The sequence below is a fragment of the Neopsephotus bourkii genome, unplaced genomic scaffold (genome assembly GCF_033783945.1).
Source record: "Neopsephotus bourkii isolate Nb327-2 ecotype Australia unplaced genomic scaffold, CSIRO-AGI_Nbou_v1 NB_1768, whole genome shotgun sequence".
Lineage (NCBI taxonomy): Eukaryota > Metazoa > Chordata > Aves > Psittaciformes > Psittacidae > Neopsephotus > Neopsephotus bourkii.
In genome coordinates, this window is record NW_026902242.1 from 10,084,651 (window position 1) to 10,112,400 (window position 27,750).

General features: G+C 41.4%; 1 protein-coding gene across 3 annotated transcripts in view; it reads right to left on the bottom strand.

The window, feature by feature from the left end:
• The window catches only part of SPSB4 (splA/ryanodine receptor domain and SOCS box containing 4), a 128,711-nt gene that overhangs the window by 48,032 nt on the left and 52,929 nt on the right, over positions 1-27,750 (bottom strand). For all 3 annotated transcript variants that reach the window (XM_061378881.1, XM_061378882.1, XM_061378880.1), the window contains one exon: positions 9,332-10,188. In XM_061378881.1, the coding sequence (XP_061234865.1) occupies positions 9,332-10,025 (694 nt within the window). In that variant the 5' untranslated portion in view covers positions 10,026-10,188. The remainder of the gene's footprint in view (positions 1-9,331; positions 10,189-27,750) is intronic.

Below are 27,750 nucleotides of genomic sequence, written 5' to 3' on the forward strand. Positions count from 1 at the left end.
ATAGAACTTCTGCTGCTCCACAGCCAGAGAAGCTGCTGAAGGCATCAAAGTCCAAACTGCCATTTTCTTTTGTTCTGTCTCCATTTTGTTTTAAAGACAAACTTATCTTCATTAATATCTTAATATTATAGCTTATATGAGAACTATGTATTAAAGGCACTTGAAAAAATGGGCCACAGAAAGCCTGGAAGTTCCTCTGCATAAGTGATTTGGGAAGCTGCTGTTTGCATACAAATGCTAGCATTGTTCATGCTGCAAATTTTATCAGTTTCATTTTAAAAATGTTGTCCAGGATGATGATAAAAGCTCTAACTCCAGTATTCCAAGCACATCATGTTACATGCTGGATTTTGAAAACATGTGCCTCACTGATGATTTAGCTTCTGCTTTATTCTTGGCCAATTAAATGAATAAAATGCCCTGAACTTCTTTCTGGTGATCAGTTATACCTGGAAGTTAATAAAACACTTTCAGAGAATACTAGATCTGGTATATGAAGAATATTCTGTCAAAATCTCGGCATCTTTCCTTTTTCAACCCTCTTACTGGACTTCTCTGCCTCCTTTCTTCCTCTTGAATGCTACCGCCTTCTTCACATTTGTTCTTTCAAATATACCTTCCTAGATCTTGCTGGCATTTCTCACTTTACCTCTCTCGTCTCCTCCTCCCTTGACATATATTTCATTCTGTTGCGTGTGGGTCATCTGCTTCTCATGATATTGTTCATTCTTTGAACACCATAGCCCTTTTTCCAATGGCCTGTCCATACAACTTTTAACACTTAAATCTCATTCTAAACAAAAAGTAGATTACAAGTAAAGCTTGTGTGTTAGCATCAGTTACCCTCCCAAAACAGAAAAATACCAATGAGGCTGATTTCTTAACATCAGACCAATGCAATTATGTTCCCTGAGGTCTCCATGCTCCAGGTGAAGCTCTCCTCCTTTCCCAGATGTGTCATGAACAAATTACTTAGAAGCACAAAAACGGATTGGCTGTAACCAAACACTAAGGTACACTTAATGGACTGCAGATTTTGCAGGATGTTTAAAGTTTCCCCTCTGATCTCTCTGAACTTTGGCCTTCATTTGTTTATACAGGCAGAGGCCAATAGGTCATACCACTAAAATCAGCAAGTTGTTTACACATATGGCAAGCACGCATGGAGTGGTAATGTAGTCATGGCTACAACCATGCACAGCACATTAAAGCAATTGCTTCTAGTTAAAATAACAAAGGCACAGTGAGGCCACATACATGATGAGGAGACCTTCCAGTGCAATGAAACTGAGTACGAATCAAGAAACTAACTGGCATTTCTTCAGAAGCTGATGCACGCATTCTAGTCCAGCCCAGGTCACTCACTATAACAGCGTAAGAAGTGGCAGCCTTTGATGCCATCGATGCCAAAACTTTACAAGTCTTTAAGCACAAGTGCTGATGAAGTACTGTGGCAGTTAATACTGCTAGGAGTATAAAAATTTACAAAGGAAGTATGGGAGAGAAGCTTTCTCTGAAGATACAAAACTCCAAGCACACCGCTGGGCTGCCTTTGTTTGGGCAACAGATTCTGATCTGGAGCCCATGGCTGGATGATGCATTTCACCAGAGGCAATTTACTGGGGAGAAGTTCTTTGTGCAAGGAAAAGATTATTTTCACAATACTTATGCCAGCTTTAAAATTAAGGCTTGTTATTTAAAAAAATTAATAATTAAGTGCTTAAAAAAAAACCTAATTCCTAAGCCTTGAAACATTATTTTAACCTTTATAGAGAATACATTTTTAAAAATCCTCTCCAAACAGCTTACTTCAATTGATGTGAATTATTTGGAAACAAGGCATTTGCAGAATGGGGTACTAATATAAGCCTACACTTTCTTTTGCTTTGATGGACAGAGGAACGGATTTTTGAATGCAATTACAGGCTCTACAGGCTTCAAATAACGCCAAACAATAAAAGGCAAAGACTACAAGAAATGAGGAAAAGAACCAGGATATAAAAGAAACTAATCACTTTTCTTGGTTAAATATACTGTAGCTGTTAAGCTTGCTGAAACCACAGAGAAGAGGAAGCAAATTTTTTGCTTCAAGGTGGTGTATGAAGCCCTGGTGGCCTACTCAACTGGCAAACTGAACAGGCGGACAAATATGCGGTATACTTGAGAAGAGTATTATTAAACATTTATAGTGACTTTCTGTTGAAAAGCAGAAGCATGTTGTCTTTAAATTTCAAACCCACACAATACATACAGACATGAATTCCCATTTGCACAAGGGTGCAGCATGCTACAGAAATCACTGTCTGCTGGGAGAAAATGCAACTGTGCATCTCAAACAAAAATGATCCTTTTTTCATGTTACCTACTCCCCTGCTCAAAATGCATTTCGGCTTCATACCAAAGATATGGCAGGTCTGGAAGTTCATCACACTCAGAAAGAAATGTTCACATAAGGCAGGGAGAGACTATTCTATCGTTAATTGTTATACAAGTTGGACAGATCTGCAAAATCTGCGTTTTCTTAGGCATGCCCATAGAAAATACAGGTACAGCTTTAACTAACTGATCTGAAGTAAATAACACTGGACACCTGCCTGCTCTGAACATGCATTACCAACATTTTATCCAATTCTCCTCGTGCATAATCTTCCCACTGCAACAGCCACTCTTTAGCAACAGCACTGAAGATGTGCAACTCCAAACCAGTCATGTAGAAACCTGGCCAATGCACACACAGGCGGCTATATGAAATGCTCAGTTTGTTTCAAATTATCAACAGAAATCCTCTTAGGAGTGTCATTTTATCTGCTGCATTTCACCACCAACTAATACTCTAAAATGTTTTAATAACTGAAAGAATGCTCATAGCTCTTGTACATCAAGTTCAATCGTGCCAGTAACTTCTAAAGTAACATCTCCCCTGCCTCAACCCCAAGTTTTAGCATGGAAGACTGAAATGCCTCATCTTGCACTAGTTCTAGTGTTGAAGGCTTTTCAGCACAAGTCAGGTTTGATAACAGGCCTGAAGACAGATCTGATCATCAGTCCCAGCCCAAAACAGTTTAAAGTGAAAGACTTAAGTTCTCTGTATATGCACAAATGAAACAAAATGAGGGGGAGCTTTGATCCAGTCCTGTCCTCACTGGCAGGACTTTCCATTTGTTATCTTCAAAAGGAAACAAAACTGAACCCGAGGACACAAGGACCGTCACGCTCTGTCAGGTTTCCCCACTCGCTACCCTGGGGAAACTACAAAAATACAATAGCTTACAGACACAGAGGACTGGGAAGAAAAGCTTCAAGGGGAAAATGACTGGCAGTAAAGGAACACAAAAGGATGACTTCAGCAGAACTCACCACCTTTTACCAGAGTGAAACACTACGTGGGAGAAAGTGGGATGCAGCACAGTTGAAGGCTGCCGAGCTCAGGATTACAGCTGCAAAAAAATCAAATCCATTCTGCCACTTGCCAGGTTCTGAGTGTTTGACTTCACAGCCTCAGCATCATTTTAACACTGCTACTTCTGGGTCAGCTTTCCCTTCGTTTACACAGGGAGGCAGGCAGCACCAGCACTACTGCCAGTGGAACCATCTGCAGCATCTCTAGAAATGCTTGTTTTCAGGCACATTGCCTGTCAATTTCCATTAAAATATGGATTTTGCCATAATATGAAGACTCATATATAAATGCTCCAGGAAGATCAGAGTCTTCTCATATTTATCTTTTTAAATGAAGAGCCCAAACTAGGAATTAGGCTGCTTTCCCCTCATAGAGAGGAAACAGTGTTTTTAAAGGAATCAAAAAGAAGCCATCTGCATAAACAGCTTTTGATTAGAGAAGGGAAGAAACATCCATGGCTAAACACACAAATAAAGTAGTATCTTAAGGAGAAACATAACTTACAAGGAAACTTGTACGAAATCACAGTCAAAATGGACATAGCCCATGCATTTTTGGCAACAAAATAAATATATCACTGAATAGTGCATTGCAGAAGCATCATTATTTCCACTGAAACTTGGATTTACATTGTACAATGTCCAACAGCAATGAGAATAACACAAATGCAAAACCAAACACCCTTTACAAATTCCCAATTCTAATACAAACCTGTGAGACTCAGTTCACATTGCTGAGCAATTCCAGCATCATAGCTACAGCAAATTCATAAAAGGATTAAACCAGCCTATCAAATTTGTAACTGCTATTTTAGAGTGAAAAATTTGATATTCAAAGACTAACTTTAGATAACATCACTCATTTCACTTACTAGAACAAAGATGTAGTCGTTGCTTTTCAAGGTTCTTATGTCTTACAAACAGGATACATAGGAAATCAGTGGAAACATGATCAGAACACACCAACATACATTTTTTCCTTAAAATTGTCAGATTTGGCAGTTGCCACAACTTCACTATGAATCAGAGTGGGAAGAAAAAGCATAGGTATAACAGGATGCAAATACACCATAACATAGCTGTGTTCCTAGCCTTAGGAGCTATTGAATTTAAAATAAGAGTATGCCAGCACTTCCTTATGTTTTAGGCCAACAATAACTGGATTCCCTGTTAAATAAACAAACTAGACTGGGTTGTAAGGGGAGGGCAGGGGGAATAAAGCCTGTTATCTATGAAGCTGATGAGTGCCTTAGATTGCCTGAGGAGTCTCTGTTGCTGGAAGTCTTCAGAGATCAAAGCTGTATAAAACAAGACAAGGCTAATCTTACAAATGTTGGAACTTCAGAAGATCTTTCTAGCTACATACTTTCATAAGCAGCTATTTGCTACCAACATGAGGTAATCATATGGTTCTCTTCATGACTACAATTAATTTACACAAATGAAAAAATAGTCAACATTCACCCAAAAAGACATTACAAAGACCATTCACCATTACAGCTAACGTCACACCCTTAAATCTACAATGTTCTTCCGCTGGAAGAGCAACACTGCACCAAATGTTCTGATGTTTTAAGTAACAGACTGCCCTGCCTAAAGTTAGGGATGAGGAAGGTAAGAATTTATTATTACTCAGAGTGTGGTAACACCAAAGAAGAGAAACTGAGCTGGGGAAGGGAGCAAAGAAGCAAAAGGGTTGTAGAAAAGAAGAGTATATGTGGGAGGTGTAATGCAGGGGGGGCAAAGAAGGGGCAGGAGATGGCTCTGGCAAAAAGTCACTTAATGAAGTGGCATATTCTACAGATGATGTGGCAGTTTCAACCTGCTGAGAAAAGGCTGAGAATTAAAGTGTCAACAAATTAAGATTCAAGGACAAGAAATGCACTTAGGGAAGGGGGGTGCATGTGGAGGAAAGCAAAAAACCCAACCATGAGCTGATTCCTAAAGTGGGAACTGAAAATGCTGCTTCCTGTTAAATTATCTCGAAAGCTACAGATTGCTTCTTCACAGTCCTAGTTGCTTAATTACTACCGCTTCACCCTCTGATTGCATGTCTATAGGGAAAATTCTTCCCAAGGTTTAGCAATACTGGATTTTCAGAATACATTATTCCCATTGCAACCTCCAGAGTAATGTATCACACAAATAGCATATAACAAACAGGTTTAGATAAACAAAAAACATACCCATCTAAAAGTTTCCACTGATAACCACTTGGGGGAAAACTCAAGAGTCTAATGAGAGATTATGTATTTCTCCTGGGTTAACAATTCTGCAGTTTTGACTTAGATCTCTTAATGGTGAAAAGGCCTCCCAAGGAGGTGGGCTGCAGATGCAGGGGCAGCCACAGCAACATTATGAAATGTTATGTCTATGGATCACCTATTGATATTATATACAGAACACAGACCATCTGCTTTGCTCTTTCACACTGATTCAGAACAGGGCAGAGACAGACCTGTAATGTATGCTCATAAAAAGCATTTTGACTTCCAGAAGTCAAATTATTGACTATTCTGTCAGGTACTTTTAAGGATCAATATAAATCACCGCCTTCAACTCACCTACTCAATGACCAAATTTTCTACCACAGCGCTGTTACACTGTGCTCCCACCACTTCATTTAAACACACAAATACTGATGTATCAGTCATGATCTGCAATTCTGCAATGTACGTTTATACAAAAGTATTTTGCTGTTTCTATGCTTCAGTCTATAAATAGTCCTCAGGACTCCTCATCAGACAACAGCTATAGATAGCCCTGCTTTTTTAAAACATGCACATACCCTGATGAAAAGAGTATCTGAAAAATAACATCTACTACAATTATATTTGGGGGGTTTAATTATTGCAGTAGGCAATGGGCAGATGTCTGATGTAAAATTCCGTGCAACAGGCACTGGGCAAATACCAATGTGGTAAATACTGATAGCATTTGATCACAGAAGTTTGTCCTGGGGAAAAAAAAAAATAAATCACTGTGCTTGTGATGAGCACTCTCCATCCTGCCCCTCTGCCTTCCCCCAGAAGCCATGACAAACATTTGCAACCCTGAGTCTCTCAAATGTAAGCAAGAATCCATCTTGTGAAAGTCACAGCACATCAGCATGTGATGCTCAAAGTAGTTCCTGAAACAGAATGCTCTGGGTACCAGATGCAGCTGGAAGAACTGATTTTAATTACAGCATTATTCTAGGCACAATATCCAGAGCCTGGAGGGCACTCAGGTTCTTGATCTTTGACCTGAAGCCTTATCCTTATATGATTCTGCCATCTATGCAGTAATTAACATACTTCAAAGTCTGCATCATCTCTATACCACTACAACATATGTTTAAGTTCACTGCAGCTGCACAAGCCCATCTTTTGATCCTTTCACTCCTCCATTCCTGCAAGCCTTTTGCTCTTTGCCAGGCAACTGAAATACACAGGCCTTCAAAGTATTTGGAGGTCTCCCATTTAAATAGCAAGTATTGAAAACACTAGAAATCCCTGCGGTCGAGGTCTCCATTTGCCCTGTAAGACACCATATAAACAACCACTGCAAGCTGTGGTATACATTCTGAGCAGTAACAATCAATCACTAAATAGCAAGTTACAATTCAATGTGTTTGACAGCACAGTTTCAAGAAAAGCTAGAGTTCCTACCATCAGATCTACTAAAAGCTGCAATCAGCAGCATGATACTCCCAGGGAAGGGGATAGGAGGAGAAGAGAAAAGGAGAATTTGTGAGGTTAAAAAGCAAGCAAACAACAACAAACCCCACACATATGTATGTTCAAATATATTTAACTGTGAATGCAACATGAGCATCGCAGTCCACAAGATCTACTCTGATTTTCATAGGAACAAGCAATTATAAAAACCTGCAATATTAAGTGCTATGAGAGTGCCACAACCAAACTTGCACTGCTGCACAAAAGCTGGCTGGATTGAAACTCTTTCAACAGAAGAGAGAAGGCGCTTGCTTTACAGCACCAGCTAAACAAGCTTCTTTGGTTTCCCGAACACTGTTTTTGTTGCAGAAAATGCACCAGTGAACATGAGATAACAGATGATGTGATTCCAGGATGTCAAACTGCCCCACGGCAAAGTGACTTTAAACTTCCTCTTCACATGACCAGATTAACACCCAGGCCTACACAGAAGTTTAGTTTGTAAGTTTACTTTTAGCCATGGGTTCACACTCAAGAAAAATTAATACTTTGACTTTCTCAGGGATAATTTAGGAAACCATCCTGCCTCTTCCAGCAAAATTATCCCATGAGAAACCGGATGGGAATTTCACTCTCTGCCATCTCACAGACCACAGCTATCCTCCTGTACTTCGCCCCTTTTATTTTATATCATTCACATCCTCATCCTGTGTTTTCATCTTTCTAGAGCAGCTCTGTGATGGTTACAAAAAGAATACAGAACAATTCCGTGTATGGACGTGGTAGACCAGCCTGTACTTTGCTTAGTCTGGCAGATATTCCCAGCATTATGAAACCTGGTTTTGCACAGAAATATTCAGTTTGTAAAAGTATCTCTCCCCCACTCTCCAAAACGAAGCTAAACAAAATGCTGTCAGCAAATAGCAAAGTACTTCAGAGTCCTCCCATACTCCCCCCTATGAAAGCACTCAGGAAGCTGCCATTTAGCATCTGGCTGTAATAACCTTCAGGGCTTCTGTGGATAAAGATTCTTTCCCTCAGTGCTTATTACAGATGTTTATGAAAAAAAAACCCATCTTCGACAGGGTCAAGTTATTTAATTAGGTTTCTACTTTGTATGTCAGATCTAGGGTAATGAGCAGATAATTTCTGACAGAAAAAACAGACCACCCAATCCCAATTGGAAAGAATAGTAAATTCCATTAGAAATCACCAATTGAAAGGCAGGGGTTGTATACATGCTATTACTCTCTTCTTACAAAAACCGAGTTCCATTCATAAAGCCCCAAAACCATGAAAACTTAGTTCAATCATCTGTTTTAAATACATAAATCTATGTATTTATATTCATGATTCTTCCTATGGTTCAGCTAATATAGTCTTAAACAAGAAAAAAGTTCCACTTACTGCCTCATTCAGCCTTCCACTCCCCATCCACAGCAGCCGATAAGCCAACTGTAGATGACCGGGCACGACCGCATGTCTGCTGTGCTCTGTATGGACCTGGCAGAGCACCTGTCTTCCTGAGCAGTAAGAAGAACTGGACAAGACACAGCTCTGCAACTCATTTTCTGGTGGGTTACTACTTCAAGGTCACAACAGCAACACACTGCTCCTTACTACATCTCCATTTAATTTCATATCACCCCTTTAGACCAAAACCAGCAAATGCTTACCCAAAACTCTATTCCTGGAGAACAAAGTACCTTGAAAGAGCACCTTTTGAAATTAACTAAGGAACTGAGCTCTCTATCAGAAAAAAACTGCTGAAAGCTGCATTTGACCTGAGCTCCCAGATTCCTGGGGATCTACAGCTGCTTCTGAGGGTCCTGGAAAGGCAACTATGGAAAGAAAGCCTACTGGCCTGAACTCAAGTATGTTTATGGGAGAGTTCCCACTACTACAGGAAATTTTTACAGGATCCACAAATCCTATTTGAAAGCCACAGATTTAAAACATATCCTCTATTAAACAAGAATTTTACTGTTAAACGCAGCCAGGAAATTTCCCCAAGATCTTTTTTCTCAGCTTGTTCACTTTCTGTGGACGCAGATTTCTTGCCACTTTGCTTGGCAGAAGGGAAGGCATTTTGATACAATCCAATCATTACAAGACATAACTGATAGTTACTTCTTGTGGCAGTAACTATGGGATGCAATGTACTCACAGCCAACTCCTTCCCCTCCCTGAACACTCTGTTCACAACAAAAGGATAAAGAAAACCCTACATGAGAAAAGTTGTTAGTGTAATGAAGAAACATGGTAACACTTACGGTCAAGTCCGTTGATGTATCTCATTGTAATTTCACAGTGCCCCCAAACTGCACTGACTATGGGATAAAGTTTTTTCCCTTTTAGTCCCCTGAAGGCCACTCCAAGATACTGTCCATCTACCATGAAGCTAAGCGTCCCTTCATCCATATCCAAAACCACCAGTAAGGAGTCTGGGAGTACAAAAGACTCATCTGGTTCCAGAAAGACAGGATACGTGACCCCAGGCTGGTTTTTACAATTATGGTAGAGTTTGTTGCGTCCCAGATCCCAGCCCCACGATTCACTGTTGCTACCAACCAACGACGTGTATCCCACTGAGTGCAGTGGAGCTTCAGCTGTGGAGACCCCTACCACGGCATGAGTTCCCCGCTGCCTCGTGGGCCAGTGGATCTGCCAGACGTGGAGGCCTCTCGTGTAGCCGACCTTGCCCCGGATGCAATCTGTGCTTTGGGCAACGGGGTGTCTGTGAAAGGTCAGTTTATCATCTTCCTTTACAAATATATTTAAGGAGCGATCTTCATTGTTCCAAGCATGTTTATATTGGACCTCCAGCTTGGCAGGAGGCATATCCAACAGCATGTCCAGGCGCGCTGGCTTGCAGAAATCTGGGCCTCTCAGCTCTCGCTTAACAGGTCTATAAGGGGGCTCCCTCACATCCACAGACTTTATGCTCCCTGAGATTTTCTGGCCCATTGCTTGGCTGCAGCTTTACAAAGGAGAAAGAAAAGTTGACTTTGGCCCAGTGTTACCTCATGAAAGCACTTTAACACCGCGTCAGTGACCCGACAAGCTGACTGGATTTACTTCTCCTACTTGCAGCTCTTCAGCAGCAATGTTTTCAGAGAAGAAAATGCTCCTGAAAGAAAGCAGAAAGTTCCCAGTTAGTTTAAGAAAGCCAACAGAAAACTCTATTTTTAAAGAACTTCGTTTCATACCTAGCAGTTACTATAAACACCAAAGCTCACAATTCACCACTTTTTGTTCCATATCCTACAGCACTAACCAGCCTGCCAGCAGGACACTGAGCCCACCAGCATTCAGAGAGCAGACAGTCATTTCCTCCTATTCATAATAGGATGCAGACATTCCCCAGCTTCTGCCCTTCCACCTATTTTGTCTGGCCAAGTTCACAGCGGTCCTGAAGAACGCATATGCTATTCCCCAGCAACAGTGATAAACTTGCAGCTTCACTTTCACTTCTGCTTTTGTTTCATAGCCTTAGAAATAGGCACTATGTGAGAATCTCCTTTTATTTCCAGCTGTTCTCTGCTCTGGGCCCTGGCAACAAAGGGCTTCAGCTTCTGTGCCATTATTCAAACAAATGCAGCCAACAGCAAATGGCTGAAAAATTTAAGTGTTTTCTTTTAACATATTCTGTACTTGAATTAAAAAATTCATTAAGCTTTAGGTATTTTATAAAGGAGCTAACAAAAAGATAAAAATAATTAAAAAGAAAAAAGATGGAATGAGGGAAGAGGAGCCATGGAAGGACAAAGGAAGAAAGAAGGACGGCAGTTTCAGTTCTTTGGCAGACTTTTCTAATGGGCAGCTACTACAACTGGGTAAGTTCCTCATGCTACTGGACAGCAGGCTAATTCACATTTCAGTACACAACTGATGAGAAGGTCAGGAAGACACATTTAAAGGGAATACATGATTTTGAAATCTATTATTTCTGTGCTTCCACCGACAAACATGGCAATTCAGCTGGAAATGGTCAAAAGCACCCAGGAAATATTCTTTGCAGCCTGAATAAATTAGATTCATTCATATTTTAGAGCTTGGGTAGAGTGTAAAGGTAAGACAAGAACCTCTCAAAGTACTAAAGGAATAAAAATAAAGTTAAAGTCCTATAAACTCAAGTAGATGACTGATATGGGATCACTGAGAGTATCTACGCCAGCAGACATACCTCTGCCTTCTAGAAAAACAAGTGCCAAGTATGGGGATACTTGAATATATTGGAGTAAAACCACTCTGTGATGAAGTATTTCAAACAGCAGCAAAAATCACCACACTTTCAAAAGTCTGAGGAACGTAGATGACAACTCTTTCATAGAGCATCAAACAGCACACAGGGACATAGCTGTCTTGCAACAGCTTTGAAGTTCCAAGTTCATATTCTTCCTTTTTAAGAACTCTTACCATAGATACACTCTCCCATTGCAAAGATCATTTCTGAAAGCTGATGAGTAAGAAACATGCACTCACAACGGAAGGAAATAAAAAGAGAAGTCTAGGAAAAGAACATCCGTAAAATTTACCATCCAAAACATGTTCTAGAAGCAGATTAGGTCTTTGTATTATTAACAATGGCCAATACCATGTGAAGTGTTTTCTGGATGTATTAAATACAGAATGAAACAACACCTGTGTTATGTGACAGTTTTTCTTCCAAAAGACAAAAGTCAAAAAAGTTGACTTTCAAATCCATATGATGATTAAGTTACTGTGTAAATGCATTATTTTCTGGTGCCTTGGTCCCACATGGGTACATGCACACACCTCAACATCAAACAACCCCTCTGCACTTGGGTTTAACCTTCAAAAATCAGAATTAAACATAAGCACCCCCAGCCCCTTTTATCACTCTGGCATGAGGATTCAGAACAATTCACAGGAGCTCCCCACGTGCAGTCAGCTCGAACAGTCCCCATTTCCTTCTTTCCAAACCATGTAAAAGGAATCCAAAAGTTTAAACAGTAATTACATTTAAGCTGATGCCATTTCCACTATTGCAGAAGCACTCACAGGTTGTTTCGAAGATGTAATGACAACTCCAGCCCACCAAAGCAAGTTCAATACTTTATTCTAATAATGGGGGAAATGAAATAGCGATATGCACACAGGGAAGCAACAGGGAGTAAATGTCATCAGGTAAGCAAGCTTCCCTGGACAACACATGCTCAGGGATTGGATAGCTCCTTTTAAAAAGGTACTTTATTATTTGAGCTTTAAAGAAGGGTATGAAAAGGGGAAATTTGAGATGTTCAAAGGCAACCTCAGTGATTTCTGTATGAGATTTAGCTCTACATGCCTTGGAAAATTTCCTCTTTAAAACACAAGACAATTGCCCCATTCCTGTCAGAGTACTGAGGGGAGACGGATGGGGAAGTCCTCAGTGCATCTTCCTGCATCATTTCCTGATCACATGAGAAAATAAACTTGGCACAAATGTTTACCTGGCAAATCACCAGGAGATTATAAACACTGCAGTGACTCCCTTGGCAAGGCACAGACATTCTTCCTAATGTACCCCAAATCGTGGCATAAACATGTTGCTAGTAGATGGATCAGTAATTGAGAGGAGTAAAATGCATCATTGTGACTACCATGATACATGCACAACTGTACCTTTACTCTGGGACGTGTTCAGTAGCCACTTAGGTTTGAAACTCTGTATCACAGGATTAGATCATTTTTGATACTCGGACGTTACCACAAAGTCACATATGAAATATTTGGCCAAATGGCTCTGAATGGACATAGGACCAAACAACAGTGTCAAAGTTCTACACTTACTGATGCATTTGAGACGTGGCAGTTCCTAAGCAACGCGTTGGTTCAAAAGGTACCTTTCATCAAATACTTTCTCCCACCCATCATATTGCACTCTGTTATATCCTACTTCTGTGTAGCTGGTAGTTATTAGCTTCTACATATAGCCATGCTGATCTCATTCAAGTTATTAGTGGACTTAAACCAGTAAATGAAAAAAGGAAGTCAACATTTAACCTTTTGTACCAGTACAGCAATAAAGGTGTAACCCCGTGCTGGCTCTGGTCTAACAGCTCTGATTGCTGGTGCTTAGTAGTGGCTGACTTGAAAACTTTCTGTGTGGAAGTAGCGAGGGGTTGCAACACATACCTCCTGCTCACAACCCATGCAATAGGAATGTGAGCTCCATGGGGAGCAACTCATGCAAAAAGTCCTCCTGGCAGCTCACAACAGTCCTGTTGGTTGCTTGCAGGACAGCCTTTCTCAATGCCAAGATCACCTATTCCATTTTCTTGGATGCATGCTGTCCATTTACACCAAGCAGATGGTAGAGACCCACACTGAGGAAAGGAACAGCAGCAGAGGCATCACCTCATCCTTCACCCTGTCAGAAGCTGCTGTTGGAGAAGCACAGCTCACCAAGGCTCAGCCTGTGTCCACTGACAAAACATCCCCTCCCTATTTCCACAGGTACCATCACACTTCCAATACAGTAGCCTTTGGAATAGCACACTTGCACCATTACTGTCAGATCTCCAAGCAGCTTCTTCCCAAGGAGCTGCACAATTACCACACATCAGAGGCTGTTGAGAAAGTCAAGCACAACACCCACAAGGGGAAGTGGAGAGAAAAGGTACCATAATCTGGCTTCCTGTCTGCAGGACTGGATGGATACACCACATAGGATTAGTAAAAACTGTGGGTTAACCTAAAAGGAGGATTATTCCCTCCAGATGATGTAATATTCAATCCATTTACAGAAATATTTCCTTATAAAACCTTCTTACCATTTCCTGAATTAATAAAGACTTGCCAAAGCGCAGCACTGTCATTGACCTGCTGTGACTTTTTGTACTCTTACACTACTTCAAGAAACTTACATTTCCCTGCCTGTATCTTATTAGATACATAAATAGTCTGCAATTAAAAGAACATTCATTTTTACTGCATAGTTTTTCTTTGAAGTTTTGTTCTCCCAGTAATTTCAAACCACTGCAGGAGGTCAGAAACAAGAAACCATTTCAATCTGGCTTAATATATGATCTCTCCATTATATCTCTTCAGCAGCTACAAGTAACACACTGAATTTCTTCAGTTATCCCTGTGATAAAAGTTATTATATGGAAAATGAAGGAGTATTTTCATGGGAAGAGAAGCAGCATCATTTTAGTACACTCCGTCAGCAACTGGAAATCCCTGGCTAAAAAGACTTAGTTTTTGTATCCTAAATTACTGCTGTCTCAGTTTCACATTCATGCTATGCTTTGTTAGGGTATGATGATTAAACCTACTGTACAAGAACAAGCCAACTCCCAACAGGAAAAGTGTGTCAGCACCACTTAGCAGTGTCCTTACTCAGGCTGCCAAAATATTTAGGGAAGTTACTCACAATAAAAATACGAATTATACTTACCAGAGAACGACTTGGTGGGACATCACTTTGCTGTAACTAAATAGGGTGAGGTTTGTTAACAATTCAGTATGTTGGCATCAATGTAACATCGCTGTTGATAAAAGAAATGTGCTTTCTGCAAAGTCAGCTTTCAGCATTTTTATAGTAGTATTCCCCCCTGGATCATGAGCCAGATGTGCAGAAAGCTTGAGAAACGTGCATGAGATGTGACACACATAAATGCAATTCCAAATTACAGGAAGAATGTGCTACGGTTTTGCTTAGTTCTGATGTTCTGAACCAGCAGAACTTATGAAAGAAGTGAGAAGCAGGTAGGCAAGGTCCGGACTAAGAGTACTGGCCAGTGAAAATGTCTATCAGAAAAAGCATGGAAGGTGCTGCCTCTATCTACCAGCATTTCAAACTTCTACACACACTTTCCCACTCTTTTTGCTATTGACCCTCACTAGGTTTTTTCCTTGCTGCAGCCAGACCTCAGTGCCACCTCTCTGCCAACCTGGGCTTCATTATCAGCAAGCAAAGATTCCTGAACACTAACAGAGTTGGAACAGAACGCTCTCAACCAAGACCTCTTCTCCATTGGCACCAAAGCTGTTTGCTCCCCAGATGCCTGAAGAGAGCCAATACCTGAAGTGTTTGTGTACTCTGAATCTAACGCTGGTCCTAAAATCCCTACAGGAGGAACAGGAAGAAGAAAACCACCAGCTCTGCTGTGTGGGCCAAGTTAATGAAGAATGGTTTATAAGTTCAAGAACAAGGACTTTTACCTCCACCCAGACAATGTAAAGGCACAAGGCCCAATGTGCACCAACTATGTTCTCAGTGTGCAAACCGCAACATAACCATGACAATACTGTTCTGAGGGTGACAATGAATTAAGTACATTTTTGGCACCCTAAAAGACTGGCCAGCTTGGATTCAGCTATAGATCCTGGTATCCAACAGTGCTGATTTATTGCCCATTGTGAACAATGTTGGCTTTCTTTGTCAAACTGGGAATATACAGTAACAATGCAACCAGCCAAAAACACTCAGATACTCTATAAACTATCCCATGATACAGAGAACATTTTATGCTGTGTGCACACTTAGCAAATGACATTTAACATGTGGGATGAACAATGCAGGAGTAAACCATGACTTCTTCAATCCCTGAAAGGAATGCAAATCATGAAAATCCCAAAGACATTCCTCCATAAAGAGTAACTTTTTGGTAATGTTACAAACGTGTAGCTGTTTCAAAATTCAAGATAAGCTTGTTATTGAAATAGTGCATTTAGCTGCTTGGAATTAGAATAATCTGAAATACCACACCATCTGTACCACCACGGTTAGAAGCAGTTTAGTCACATGATGAAGAATTCAGAAAGACTCTTGAGTAGTTATGAATACAGCAGTGTGTATATTTTTAAATACTTCCATCTACTGTATTTTGGAACTGAGCTGGCTTGAGGTTTTGGGGTTGGTTTTAGGCCTTCCTCCTTACTCCATGTGCTTCTGGAATTTGCCTCTCTAATACTGAAAGCTGGTTTTAAATGCAAACATTTATATTCTGAAGAAACACAGAAGATGACAAAAAACCCACTTCAATTCTGTAAACAGGTTTTTTGTGTAATGACTCTCAGAGTACAGCAATGCAATTTGAAAAACAGACACAGTAACAGAGTAAAAAGTACTTTTTTTTCACTTTGCAAGCACTCTTCAAAGCAGAGGCATTCTCATTCTAAAGTTACTGAAAGGAAACATTTACTTTCTTTTCAGAGTATTTAACAGGAATACACATGTGACTCCACAATTACCATAAGCTTACAGATGCTCTAACTGCTACACCCCTCCTACCACCCCTTCCTATTCATTCTTCCATTTTGTCTTGCAGCCACCTGCATTCAAATGGCCTTGAGATGGGTCTGCCTCAGGAAAGCGAGGTGGGCAAAATCCACTATTTTATTTTGCCAGGTTATTTTCAGGTGGAAAAGCCCTCTGGATCTGGTACATCAGACAGTCACATAAACACTTGCCCTGGCATGAGACAAGAGACAAAGCTGAATTCATCTATTTAGGAAGCATCCCAAACCATGGAGCGAATTTTCAGTCACTTCAAGCTGCCCTAAGGGGCACAGCAGAACTTCAGGTATGCATTCAGTATAGTCATAGGTTTCATGGAGCAGGGACCCTGGCGACAGAGGACACAGAGAAGGCAGAGATGCTAAATCTGTCTTTGCTTTAGTCTTCAACACCAAGGCAACCATGCTTAACCAACACAATGCCTTCTACAATGGGACAACTGGCTGGGTAAAGGGAGAACAGTGGTTGTTGTAAAGCTGGACTTCAGCAAGGCTTTTGACAGTGTCTCACATTAAATCCTGACTCACCTACCAGACTCTGCAAACGATGGCTCCACTCTCACAGTGCCCATCCAGTGGATAACTCTACTGCTTAGCCTCTGTGCCATTTATAAAAAGACATTCACTAATGGGTTAACATTTGCAATGCTCTTGGAATGATCAGGATACTTTTGTATTAATTTTGCTTTCAAACCTTACTTGGTTTAATTCTCATTTGATTTGAGGTGGCAGCATACAGACAATACCTGTCACATGCTCTCACTGTTGGTTAGCCAGAGGAAAATCCACTGGATGCTCCAGCTCAAACAGCCCATTAGAAGCAGTTCCTGATCTGAGCTGGATGACTTGAATACCTTCAATAGTGCTGCCAAACTTCAGTGACAAAAAACTATACTGTGCCTCGGGCCAAACACAGCAAACTAGAGTTGAAGATAATTCTTCCCCCTACACTGAGCTGAACAGACTGACGCAGAAGAGATGCTCAAAAAGGCAGTCTTGGCCAAACCATGGGTGATCTGTTGTAGGGAAGCCACAGACACAGGGCTCAGTCCATTCCCTCCACTCATGATTGCATTGGAAGAGTGGGAGGGCAGAGTTGGAGGGAGTCCAGCCATTGTACTTGCACAAACATGCAGGAGATGAATAAATGAGAACAAGTTCCATCATGAACAAAAGCATATTCTTTTGTTTAATAGGAGAATAGGCTTACACAATCACACCATCTGCACCCCTCCTTAACCCTTCCCCCTTAAGTATGTCAGTCAACAGCCACCATCAGGCAAAGCTGACAGAACAGCAGCAGGCTCAGAGATGACCATGATTCTACAGAAGCAGCAGCTGAGGAGAGGAAAGACATCTTGGAAGAGATCACATGGAAGTCCACACTGGACTGTGAGTTCACCTCTTGTCAAGAAACCCAGATGAGAATAAGCTCACTTCAAAGCTGTAACTGCAGGCAATGTGTCCTAAAGGTTTCACGTCAAGTCAGCCACAAGACAAATGCAGGAACGAAAGCTTCACCAGTCATGCAGCTTCTCAAGTGACTGCTTCTAAGGAACAAGAATCAAGTAAATATATTTTACATATGTTAAGGAAGCACCCTCACAAATGCAGATTCCACAGAGGATTTTGTATTTCTCAGGTAAGGCAACAAATGAAGTTACATACAACTTTTGAGCTCTATCAGACAAACCAACCGCCCATTAAACAAACAAGCAAACGTTTTCACAAATTAAAGATGGAAAACCCCTCAACATTTTTAAAGCAACAGCAGTGCATTTCATGTCTTAAACACACACTTCTGCTAAAGACCATCCATCAGTAGAGAACAATAGCACAGACAAACGGGGATGATGAAGAAAGTAATATAGAAGCAAACCGCCTCAGCTCTAAGCAACAAAACTGATTTTCCTATGCATATAAAAGCTTTCCCACTTTACAGAGTAATTATTTTCATTTGTGTTTGCTATTAATTTAGGAAATAGCGCACTCAGGGATGCAGGAGAGGCTGGGAAAAACCACAGAGCTTTAAAGAGTTAAAAGATATACAGCCAGTTACAGAGGGGTCTGTTATGACTCCTGAAGATAAAAGGGACACCTTGGTGAGAACCCAGGATGGGTCTCACAGGGGTGAATCAGAGAATGGTTTGGGTTGGAGAGGACCTTAAAGCTCATGAGCCATGGGCAGGGACAGCTTCCACTAGACCAGGTTGCTCCAAGCCCTGTCCAATGTGGCCTTGAACCCCGCCAGGGATGGGGCAGCCACAGCTTCTCTGGGCACTCTGACAGTGCTTCAGCACCCTCACAGGGAGCAACTTCTACCTAAGAGCTCATTTAAATCTACCCTTTTCCACATTAAAGCCATTACCTCTGTTCTCTCCCCTACAGACCCTTGTTAGAAGCCCCTCTCCAGGTTTCGTGCAGCCCCTTTAGGCACTGAAGCTGCTCAAAGGTCTCTCCTTAAGGAGCCTTCTCTTCTCCAGGCTGAAAAAGCCCAGCTCTCTCGGCCTGGCTCCAGAGCAGAGCTGATCCAACCCCCACAGCATCTCTGTGGCCTCCTCTGGACTCGCTGCTCCAACAGCTCCATGTCCCTCTTGTGTTGTTACCCCCAGAGCTGAATGCTGGGAATGTGACAGGAATAGAAATATACTAGTACTCAATCTCTAGGTGCACTATCACTGAAAATAACTAGCAACATATTTGGGAAGTCTTGAAAAAGCTATATAAAAAATTAGCATGCTCCAATTAATCTTTGCTCCATCACCACCAAGAAAAATACCTGTATTTGATACAACTGCAAAGAACCTTCAAACATCATCTAAATGTGCCAGACACTGATTCTCCAATAACTCAGGCAGGTCCCTGCTTTGCCATGGAGAAAAAGTATGCTCAGTTTATATCTGGATCGGCAGTACCATGCAAAAAGAAAATGCAGATCAGGAAATACCTTCCAGCATAAAAGTAACATTTAGAAATATCTTTAAAAGGGACTACCTCCAGAGGGGAAAAAATAAATCATTTGCCTTTTCATTTCTAAAAACCATTATACACTCAATATGGCCTGCATTCCCAAATACTGGGGAAACATTGTTCATTTTGGTTATTTCATCAATCTTATCAGAGCTAGACTTGGTTTTGCTTACTACACCCTCAAGAACAGCACAGGCAAAACAGAATCAGCTAATTAATACAAAGCTCCTTCCAGAATCACCTGATATCTAACCAAAGTATTCACATGAGCATAAACACAGATATGCATTCATCAAGCAAACCATGGTTTACTATTACACAAGGCTTGGAAGTCCCATACAAACCACTCCAGCCTATTGAGTGCAAAACCATGCTGGATACTGCACAAACACTACAAATGGTTTCAGTAGAGGAAAGCAAGCCCTTTGGCAACAGGCTAAGAAAAAAATAGTATCTAAAGAAACTAGAAAACTGAAGGGGTTTAAGTTCCAACCATTCTTTCAAAAGACAAACTGATACACACTTTTCCCAGAAGTGCTGTGCAGACATGGAATTTGTTGTTAAAATCGTGGGATCAAGAGCAGTTGTGCACTTTTATATTTATAACTAACTCTGTTACAGTTTACAGTCAAAAATGGAGCCAAGTTTGAAGAAAGTCATTTACACAGTATGGAAGTTAAACAGAGTGTTAAAATCCAGGAGTTTATAATGCTTCTTATTAGTTGCAGAATCTCTCATGAACAGAGATCTTTCTCTACAGTGGGGGAAGGAATGAAAACCAGGTAGCTTCAATTGCCCTGCATATCATCTTCATCACAGATCAATGCAAAAGGGCTCTGTTACAATCTCAGTCTTAACAGTCTCCCTCTCCTTCTCTCCTTTTCCTGTAGATCCTATTGTCAGCTTCTTTAATACTGGGAAGCCACAAGCATCTTGCTTAGTCATACAGCCTTCCCAATGGACTTGAATCTGCTCTCATATTAGGACTCAACTCCACAAAAAGCTGCAACTTCACTGAAACAGAGAAAGATTTCCCTGAAATTAGGCAAAAGTAGTTTATAAAAGCTAACTGGCTTTCATCAGTCTTCAAGACTCAAGATTCTACACCAAAAATGACAGGATAGACCTTATTTGTGTGGTTCTGTTGCATTTTCCCTTCTTAAGAATCAAAGCTTTGACTTCAGAGCTCTTTTCCACGTAAGTCTTCCTGATCTCACTCCAGAAGCCTCATCATTACAATTAATCACCAGTGGATGCTGCTCCTATTTTCTCCACAGGCACTGGCCCACTTCAATTCCTGAAAGACCTCGTCTCCAAATTACAAAAAGCAGGTGGAAATATAAACCAGAGCCCACAGATGGGATTCACTAGACTAAATCTAAATTCTACGATGCAGATGAGCTCATGCAGCACAAAATTAAGGCCAGTAAATGCCCATTTCAAACAATGGACATAAAAGCAAATCTTGTCCAAAATTAGAGGAGAGAAGACGAAGGAATTAATCTCATACTTCCAGAATCAACACAGTAACTCATCATCGACATGATGTTCCCTTCATAAATCAAACAATGTTTACTGTTCCCCTCATAATCAACATAAAGGGGAAGACCACTAAACCCACACTAATATTTTTCTCACTTTCTAGTATCCTTTTAAGACATTCACCTCCAACTCCACAGCACAAGCTCTTAAGGCCAGTGCAGCCCACCTGGCACTTCTGGAAAGAGAAATTTCATGGAAGCATGCTTGATCACCACCTTTCATTAAGTAGCAGGTAAATGGTTCAATCTCAATCTAGATTTGCCATTAATTACCAAAGCATGTTATCACTTTTGACTAATACAGTATGATCACAGGGAGGAGTGTGATTACATAGAAGTAATTTGAAAGCAAGTTGTACTTCTTGTTAGAGAAAAAACAACCCCACTTATCAACACGAATCCCAATTTCTAAACCTATTGCATGGAAATAATGACAATCTGTGCAAGACATTACAATGTCTAATACTGCAGAAATACTTGTATTTAATTCAGAAAACTGTTCAAACATAACCTGTGGATGGATATCAGTGGGACTGGGAGCATATTCCTGCTCGAAGGGCAAGCCAGAACCAGACTGAAAACTGTGTATTTTGGAAGCTTATGCAGCCAGCAGCTGAAAACAGGAGAGATGAGACACACAGAGCTCCAGGCTACCACAACGCCCGAAAGTCAACCTTTTTTGTGCTGCCTTAGTTTTTAATGGGTGGGTTCATTACTACCATCTGTGACTTTAGGATACACAGAAATTGGTTCCACTTAAGGACCTTTTTTCTGTGCTTTGAAAAATATAGAACACTATAACATAACCACCATCCTTACTGGAAAAGGAGAAGGCACCCTCAAGGAAAGCAGAGAGGGATGGACAGGAACCCTGTGCTACCATCTAACATCCGTATCAACATCCCTATTCCTATTCCAAATCTAATGACACACTGTGAAAATAGAGCGTTTGGGTAGGAACGAGGATTCACCAGGTCACCTGGAAAGGACATAGGTGGTACAATTAGGAAGTTGAATTATATTCCCAAGAGATCCTTGAGAGCTATTCCCTTGCTCAGGAACCACTGTCTTAAAATGTTGGTCACAAGAATACAAGAGCAGCCACTTGACTGCTGACTGTAGGAGGAAAAACATTTGGTGAACCGTGCTGCAGCCAACAGAGACACCTGAGAGCAATAGGAAAGCACACCTTAAAAGTGTTATAACTGGAACATGGCACACAGTCTTCTCAAACATAGAATTCCATGTATAAAATCTTCTTAGTCACTGCTGTGGCCAGACTCTATCATGGATGCAGCAGCTACCTAGCTCAAGTACCAGAGGATGCAAAAAGTTGTGGTCAATGGCTCAGTGTCCGGCTGGGGACCAGTAACGAGTGGTGTCCCTCAGGGATTGGTGCTGGGACCGGTCTTGTTCAACATCTTTGTCCCTGACACAGACAGTGGGATTGAGTGCGCCCTCAGCAAGTTTGCCAATGACACGAATCTGTCTGGTTCAGTTGATATGCTGGAGGAAAGGAATGCCATCCAGAGGGACCTTGACATGCTTGTGAGGTGGACTGATGCCAACCTCATGAAGCTTAACCATGACAAGTGCAAGGTCCTACACCTGGGTCACAGCAATCCCAGGCACAACTACAGCTTGGGCAGGGAAGAGATTCAGAGCAGCCCTGCAGAGAAGGACTTGGGGGTGCTGGTCAATCAGAAAATGAACATGAGCCGGCTTCAGTGTGTGCTCACAGCCCAAAAAGCCAACCGTATCCTGGGCTGAATCAGAAGGAGCGAGACCAGCAGGTCGAAGGAGGTGATCCTGCCCCTCTACTCTGCTCTCGTGGGACCTCACTTGGAGTACTGTGTGCAGTTCTGGTGTCCTCAACATAAAAAGGACATGGAACTGTTGGAACAAGTCCAGAGGAGGGCCATGAGGATGATCAGGGGACTGGAGCACCTCCCATATGAAGATAGGCTGAGAAAGCTGGGGCTGTTGAGCCTGGAGAGGAGAAGGCTGCGTGGAGACCTCATAGCAGCCTTCCAGTATCTGAAGGGGGCCTATAGGGATGCTGGGGAGGGACTCTTCATTAGGGACTATAGTGATAGGACCAGGGGTGATGGGTTAAAACTTAAACAGGGGAAGTTCAGATTGGATATAGGGAGGAAATTCTTTCCTTTTAGGGTGGTGAGGCACTGGAATGGGTTGCCCAGGGAGGCTGGGAATGCTCCATCCCTGGCAGTGTTCAAGGCCACACTGGACGAAGCCTTGGGTGAGATGATTTAGTGTGAGGTGTCCCTGCCCATGGCAGGGGGGTTGGAACTTGATGATCTTAAGGTCCTTTCCAACCCTAACTATTCTATGATTCTATTACAGCATTTGGAGGTAACCTTGCACTCTACAGCTCCAAAGCAAAGTAAAAGCACAGGGAAAAGAGGGCACACTCTTCCTTACCAATAGAGGACTCACAGTGATCTAAGCAGGGGGGATCTTTTAATACTAATAAAAAAACACAAGGTTTGCAATTGCACTATGCAGAAATCACTGTGATTTATGACTTCTGACTAGACCCAATTGCAAGGAGGAAAAAAACAAAACACCCCTGTGTGTGCCTCTCAACTAAGAACATACCATCTCATGCCTGTGTGAGGCACAGGAGCAACCAAAGCTGCCTGCTTCACACACACTAAATACTAAAGGAATTAATTCCTGAGGCAATGGGAAAATACTACATGGAGAATTTCCAAGTCACAAATTCTGCTTATTTAAGCTAAGGTGCTTAATCAAGTTAATTGAAGGGATTAAGAAAGCATCTGGAGAGGAACACATTGGCCAAGCAGTCTCCAGCCATTCCTCATCATATGTGACTTTTCCTGGGCACAAGCTGGCACCGTACAGTCCCTCATGCTGATTACCGTCCAGCAGTTCTGCTAAACACAGGCATGAAGTTTGAAACCTACTTGTGTTGCTCATTTACAAGCTACACACATACTGGACATGAAGCCAACTATATAATGCTTCGTGTTAACAGAGAAGTGCAGCTGAGTAAGAGAGACACACATTAAAAATGACCAATAAAAGTAACAACTCTCTTCACAAACACTGTTTACTGAATTTTTGTTTATAAGACAAGCAGGACAGAAGCTGACTGTATCTAAAGATACAACTGATTAATATACAGTGGGGGGAATGGGTAGGAACCCACAAGAATGGCAAGTTTTCAATATCAGTCACATCAATATAAAGGTCAATTAAAATGTCATGCTAGAAAACATTGAGAACAGAGCTGGGAATCTTACAAAATGATGATTTTTCTTCCCTGCTATTAAGGCAGAGTGATTAAAATGAAAGATAATCCCTTTTATTTCAAAGGTTAATTATATGTAATGATTTCTTCTTCTTGCACTGTAAGAGATCTAAACGCAAAACCTGAGTTCTACCAAGACCATCTACCCACACATCTTGCTGTAATACTATAACTGCTGGGATTTTCCCCTTAGAATGATATTTGTACAATAGACTGTCAGGCTCAGCTTTGATTTCAGCACACCACCTTTCTTACCACTTAGGAAACCAAACACAGAACAGCTGTGGAAGCAAAACCCACTACATGCAAATATTCAGAGCAAAAAATAGTACAAGCAGAATACCTATTAGGAAGACCATGTCAGTGGGAAGTCTGAGGAACGTTATATTAAAGTGCCAGTTATGTCCTGGTGTAAAGATATCCAGAGGAAGCATCCCACACAGATTTTTCTCAATGGATGGAAAGAGATGCCCAAGTTGTCTCTGCTGCCAGCAGTGCCACAGGGGAACCAAGCTGCTTGCTACACTCACTACGTTTCCTGCATTCCTAACACAGGCATCTAAATTTAGAGGCCACATTTAGGCAGTGGTTTTCCCTCTCTTTCCAGCAGCCAAAATTAATAGAAAGAACACTTCTGCGTTAATCCACTATCTTCACCCATCTTGAGAAGCAAACAGGGTGTCAGGTCTCTACACACTGGAATTGCATTACACCAACCAAGCAATTTGTTTCAACAACCTCTAGGTACAGGCAATGAGAAATAGTCTCCCCGTATCTCCCAAATAATTTCACACCAAGCAGCATTCACTACTAAGTCCCATTTCTGCCCAGCCTCAGACATAGTTCCCACAACTCCAAACTGTTTTACCTCAGGGAAAACAGAAAGTCTAAAAATAAAGGGAGTAAAGGGAGAGAGGTTGGCTTCTGTATTCATTAGGACTTCCTGCTCCAACATCCTCTATTAGCAGGATACAGATGGAGAACAGCAGTAAAAGCTGGTTCATCAGTCACTCCCACATCCCTGTGGTGTCGATACACTTCAGCTTGAATTTCCCTTTGCTGTCTTCTTCCAGCAGTCAAACTGTGATGACCTAGCACATACGGATTTTTAATTCTCTTGCTCTATCATTCAACACTGCTAGGGAGAGGTGTAATTCAGTAGAAATAAACTGCTGATTCTTGTTATAGGGCCTGAGAGTAACAAATGCAAACCAATCATGCTCACTGAAAAAACAGAGACAAATAAGTATAAATTGAAAAACCACCTAAACATAAATTCAAGGCAGCAGTCTCATGCCTTTTCTGCCATCCCACTGCAGCTTACTGAGTTGAAGGAAGGTGCATTACCACATCAGTGCTGACTCCTCACAGAGGCTTAAGCACCACAGAAGTATCTTGCAGCAACTTACGACAGTTCTGTTTGTGCATCCTACCTATAAAGTCAGTCTGTTTTCACTCCTATTAAACCCTGACCAATACTTAGGCTTAGTCCCTTTGACAAAATCATCACCTTTTCTCCACTGCACCTCCAAGCACTTGGGCTCTTGAATGTTCCTTCCATCCCTTCTCCCACTGCATCTATGCTTCAGCACACGGCTACTGGGAGAGTTATCACACAGGTGAGCCTCAATTCATTCTTTTCACCCACGTGTTTTGCTTCAAATACCATGAATATGAACGTTAAGAAACTCAAGGAGAACCAAGTACATATTGCAGGTCTCATGCTCATGCTTGTTTAATACATCTTGTTATATTTAAACTTCAAAGGATAAGATACAATACATGTTGTAACAAATCCTTCCTGTGCACATTCTCACATCTCTGGTAGGTGATCACTGCACCCTGCTCCAAACAAGCCATCAGTGAACTATGTGTGAGAGTTTCTAGACTACTGGAAACAGTTACATCAGCACCGACTGAAGTACAAAGGAACTTCTTTATTTCATGTTGTAATCATCTTCAATCAGCAGCAGCCTCAATACATTATTATTTGCCTTTGAATATGAAAGATGACAGAAACCACACCGTTTTTATCTTGCAACATCAAAACCAGAGGACTACGTAAATACTTAGTGAGTGATCAGCACACTCTGAATTAGAAGTGAGAATATCACAGTAAGTATTACCCAGATGCTAACAGCATCACAGACTGACAATACTGAAACACACGGACACAGCCAATTGCTGACACAAACCAGGTGTACCACTGAAATGCAGCAACACAGTCAAAATGAGGTGGGGATGGCAACATTTGCCATCTTCTATATGCTTCAATGTCATTATCCTTAGTTCAAACAACTTCTGTCATCTCTGACATGTTTGGTAGCAGTTTTTAACAATAGGGAACATGGTCTTTTGGCTTCTTCATGCTGTATCATAATTTATGAAAGCAAGACAACACAATGCACCTAAACCTCCTTGCAGGGTCACACACCCAAAATAACCACCTAGCTGCTGTGCTCCACAGACAGGGCCTTGAAACAAGTTCAGCACATGTTAGTATCACGCACAGAGATCAATTTAAGTCCAAGTAGACTAGTGACAGACCATGGTGAACAGATACTCAACTCCCCATGCAAACAGGCAACACAAAACTGAAAAACACCTTTTTACAGGTTTACAGGTTATACCTTTTTACAGGTTAAATAAGGAAAAGTTTTTAAGATAACCCAACAAATGGAATAGTTAAATTTTAATGTGCTTTTTCTATCCTCAAGGAAGTGTCTCAGCCAGAAAAGTAAATAATACAACACAAACAATGCCATGAAGACCAGGTTTCAATTTTAACTCTTAAATCCACAGATTAGCTACACTGAATTTTGGAATCACGTTTAACTTGAGCCAACAATTCACGTAAGTGAAGTCAGATTAAGGATACACTATGAAATTGTATGTGATGACATCAGTGAGCAACAAATACTAGTATGAACAAATTAATCTTTAAACTTTATTTTAAAGCAACCATTCACTTCAAAACGCTACAAGGATTTTGCTGCTGAAAGCACGTGACAGCCTTTGATGAGGAACATTGCACAGCTTATTCTAGAAATGTAGTCTAAAATATTTAACTTGGAAAACAAAGTATCAGTACCAGCCCCCAGACCATTCTGTATGTCCAAGCTACCCTTATAGCAATCCCTGAAACAAGAAACCTGCCAACCTCATGAAGTTTAACCATGCCAAGTGCAAGGTCCTACACCTGGGTCAGAGCAATCCCAGGCACAGCTACAGCCTGGGCAGAAAAGAGATTCAGAGCAGCCCTGCAGAGAAGGACTTGGGGGTGCTGGTCAATCAGAAAATGAACATGAGCCGGCTTCAGTGTGCGCTCACAGCCCAGAAAGCCAAACGTATCCTGGGCTGCATCAAAAGGAGCGTGACCAGCAGGTCCAAGGAGGTGATCCTGCCCCTCTACTCTGCTCTCGTGAGACCTCACTTGGAGTTTTGTGTACAGTTCTGGTGTCCTCAATATAAAAAGGACATAGATCTGTTGGAAGAAGTCCAGAGGAGGGCCATGAGGATGATCAGGGGACTGGAGCACCTCCCATATGAAGACAGGCTGAGAAAGTTGGGGCTGTTCAGCCTGGAGAGGAGAAGGCTGCATGGAGACCTCATAGCAGCCTTCCAGTATCTGAAGGGG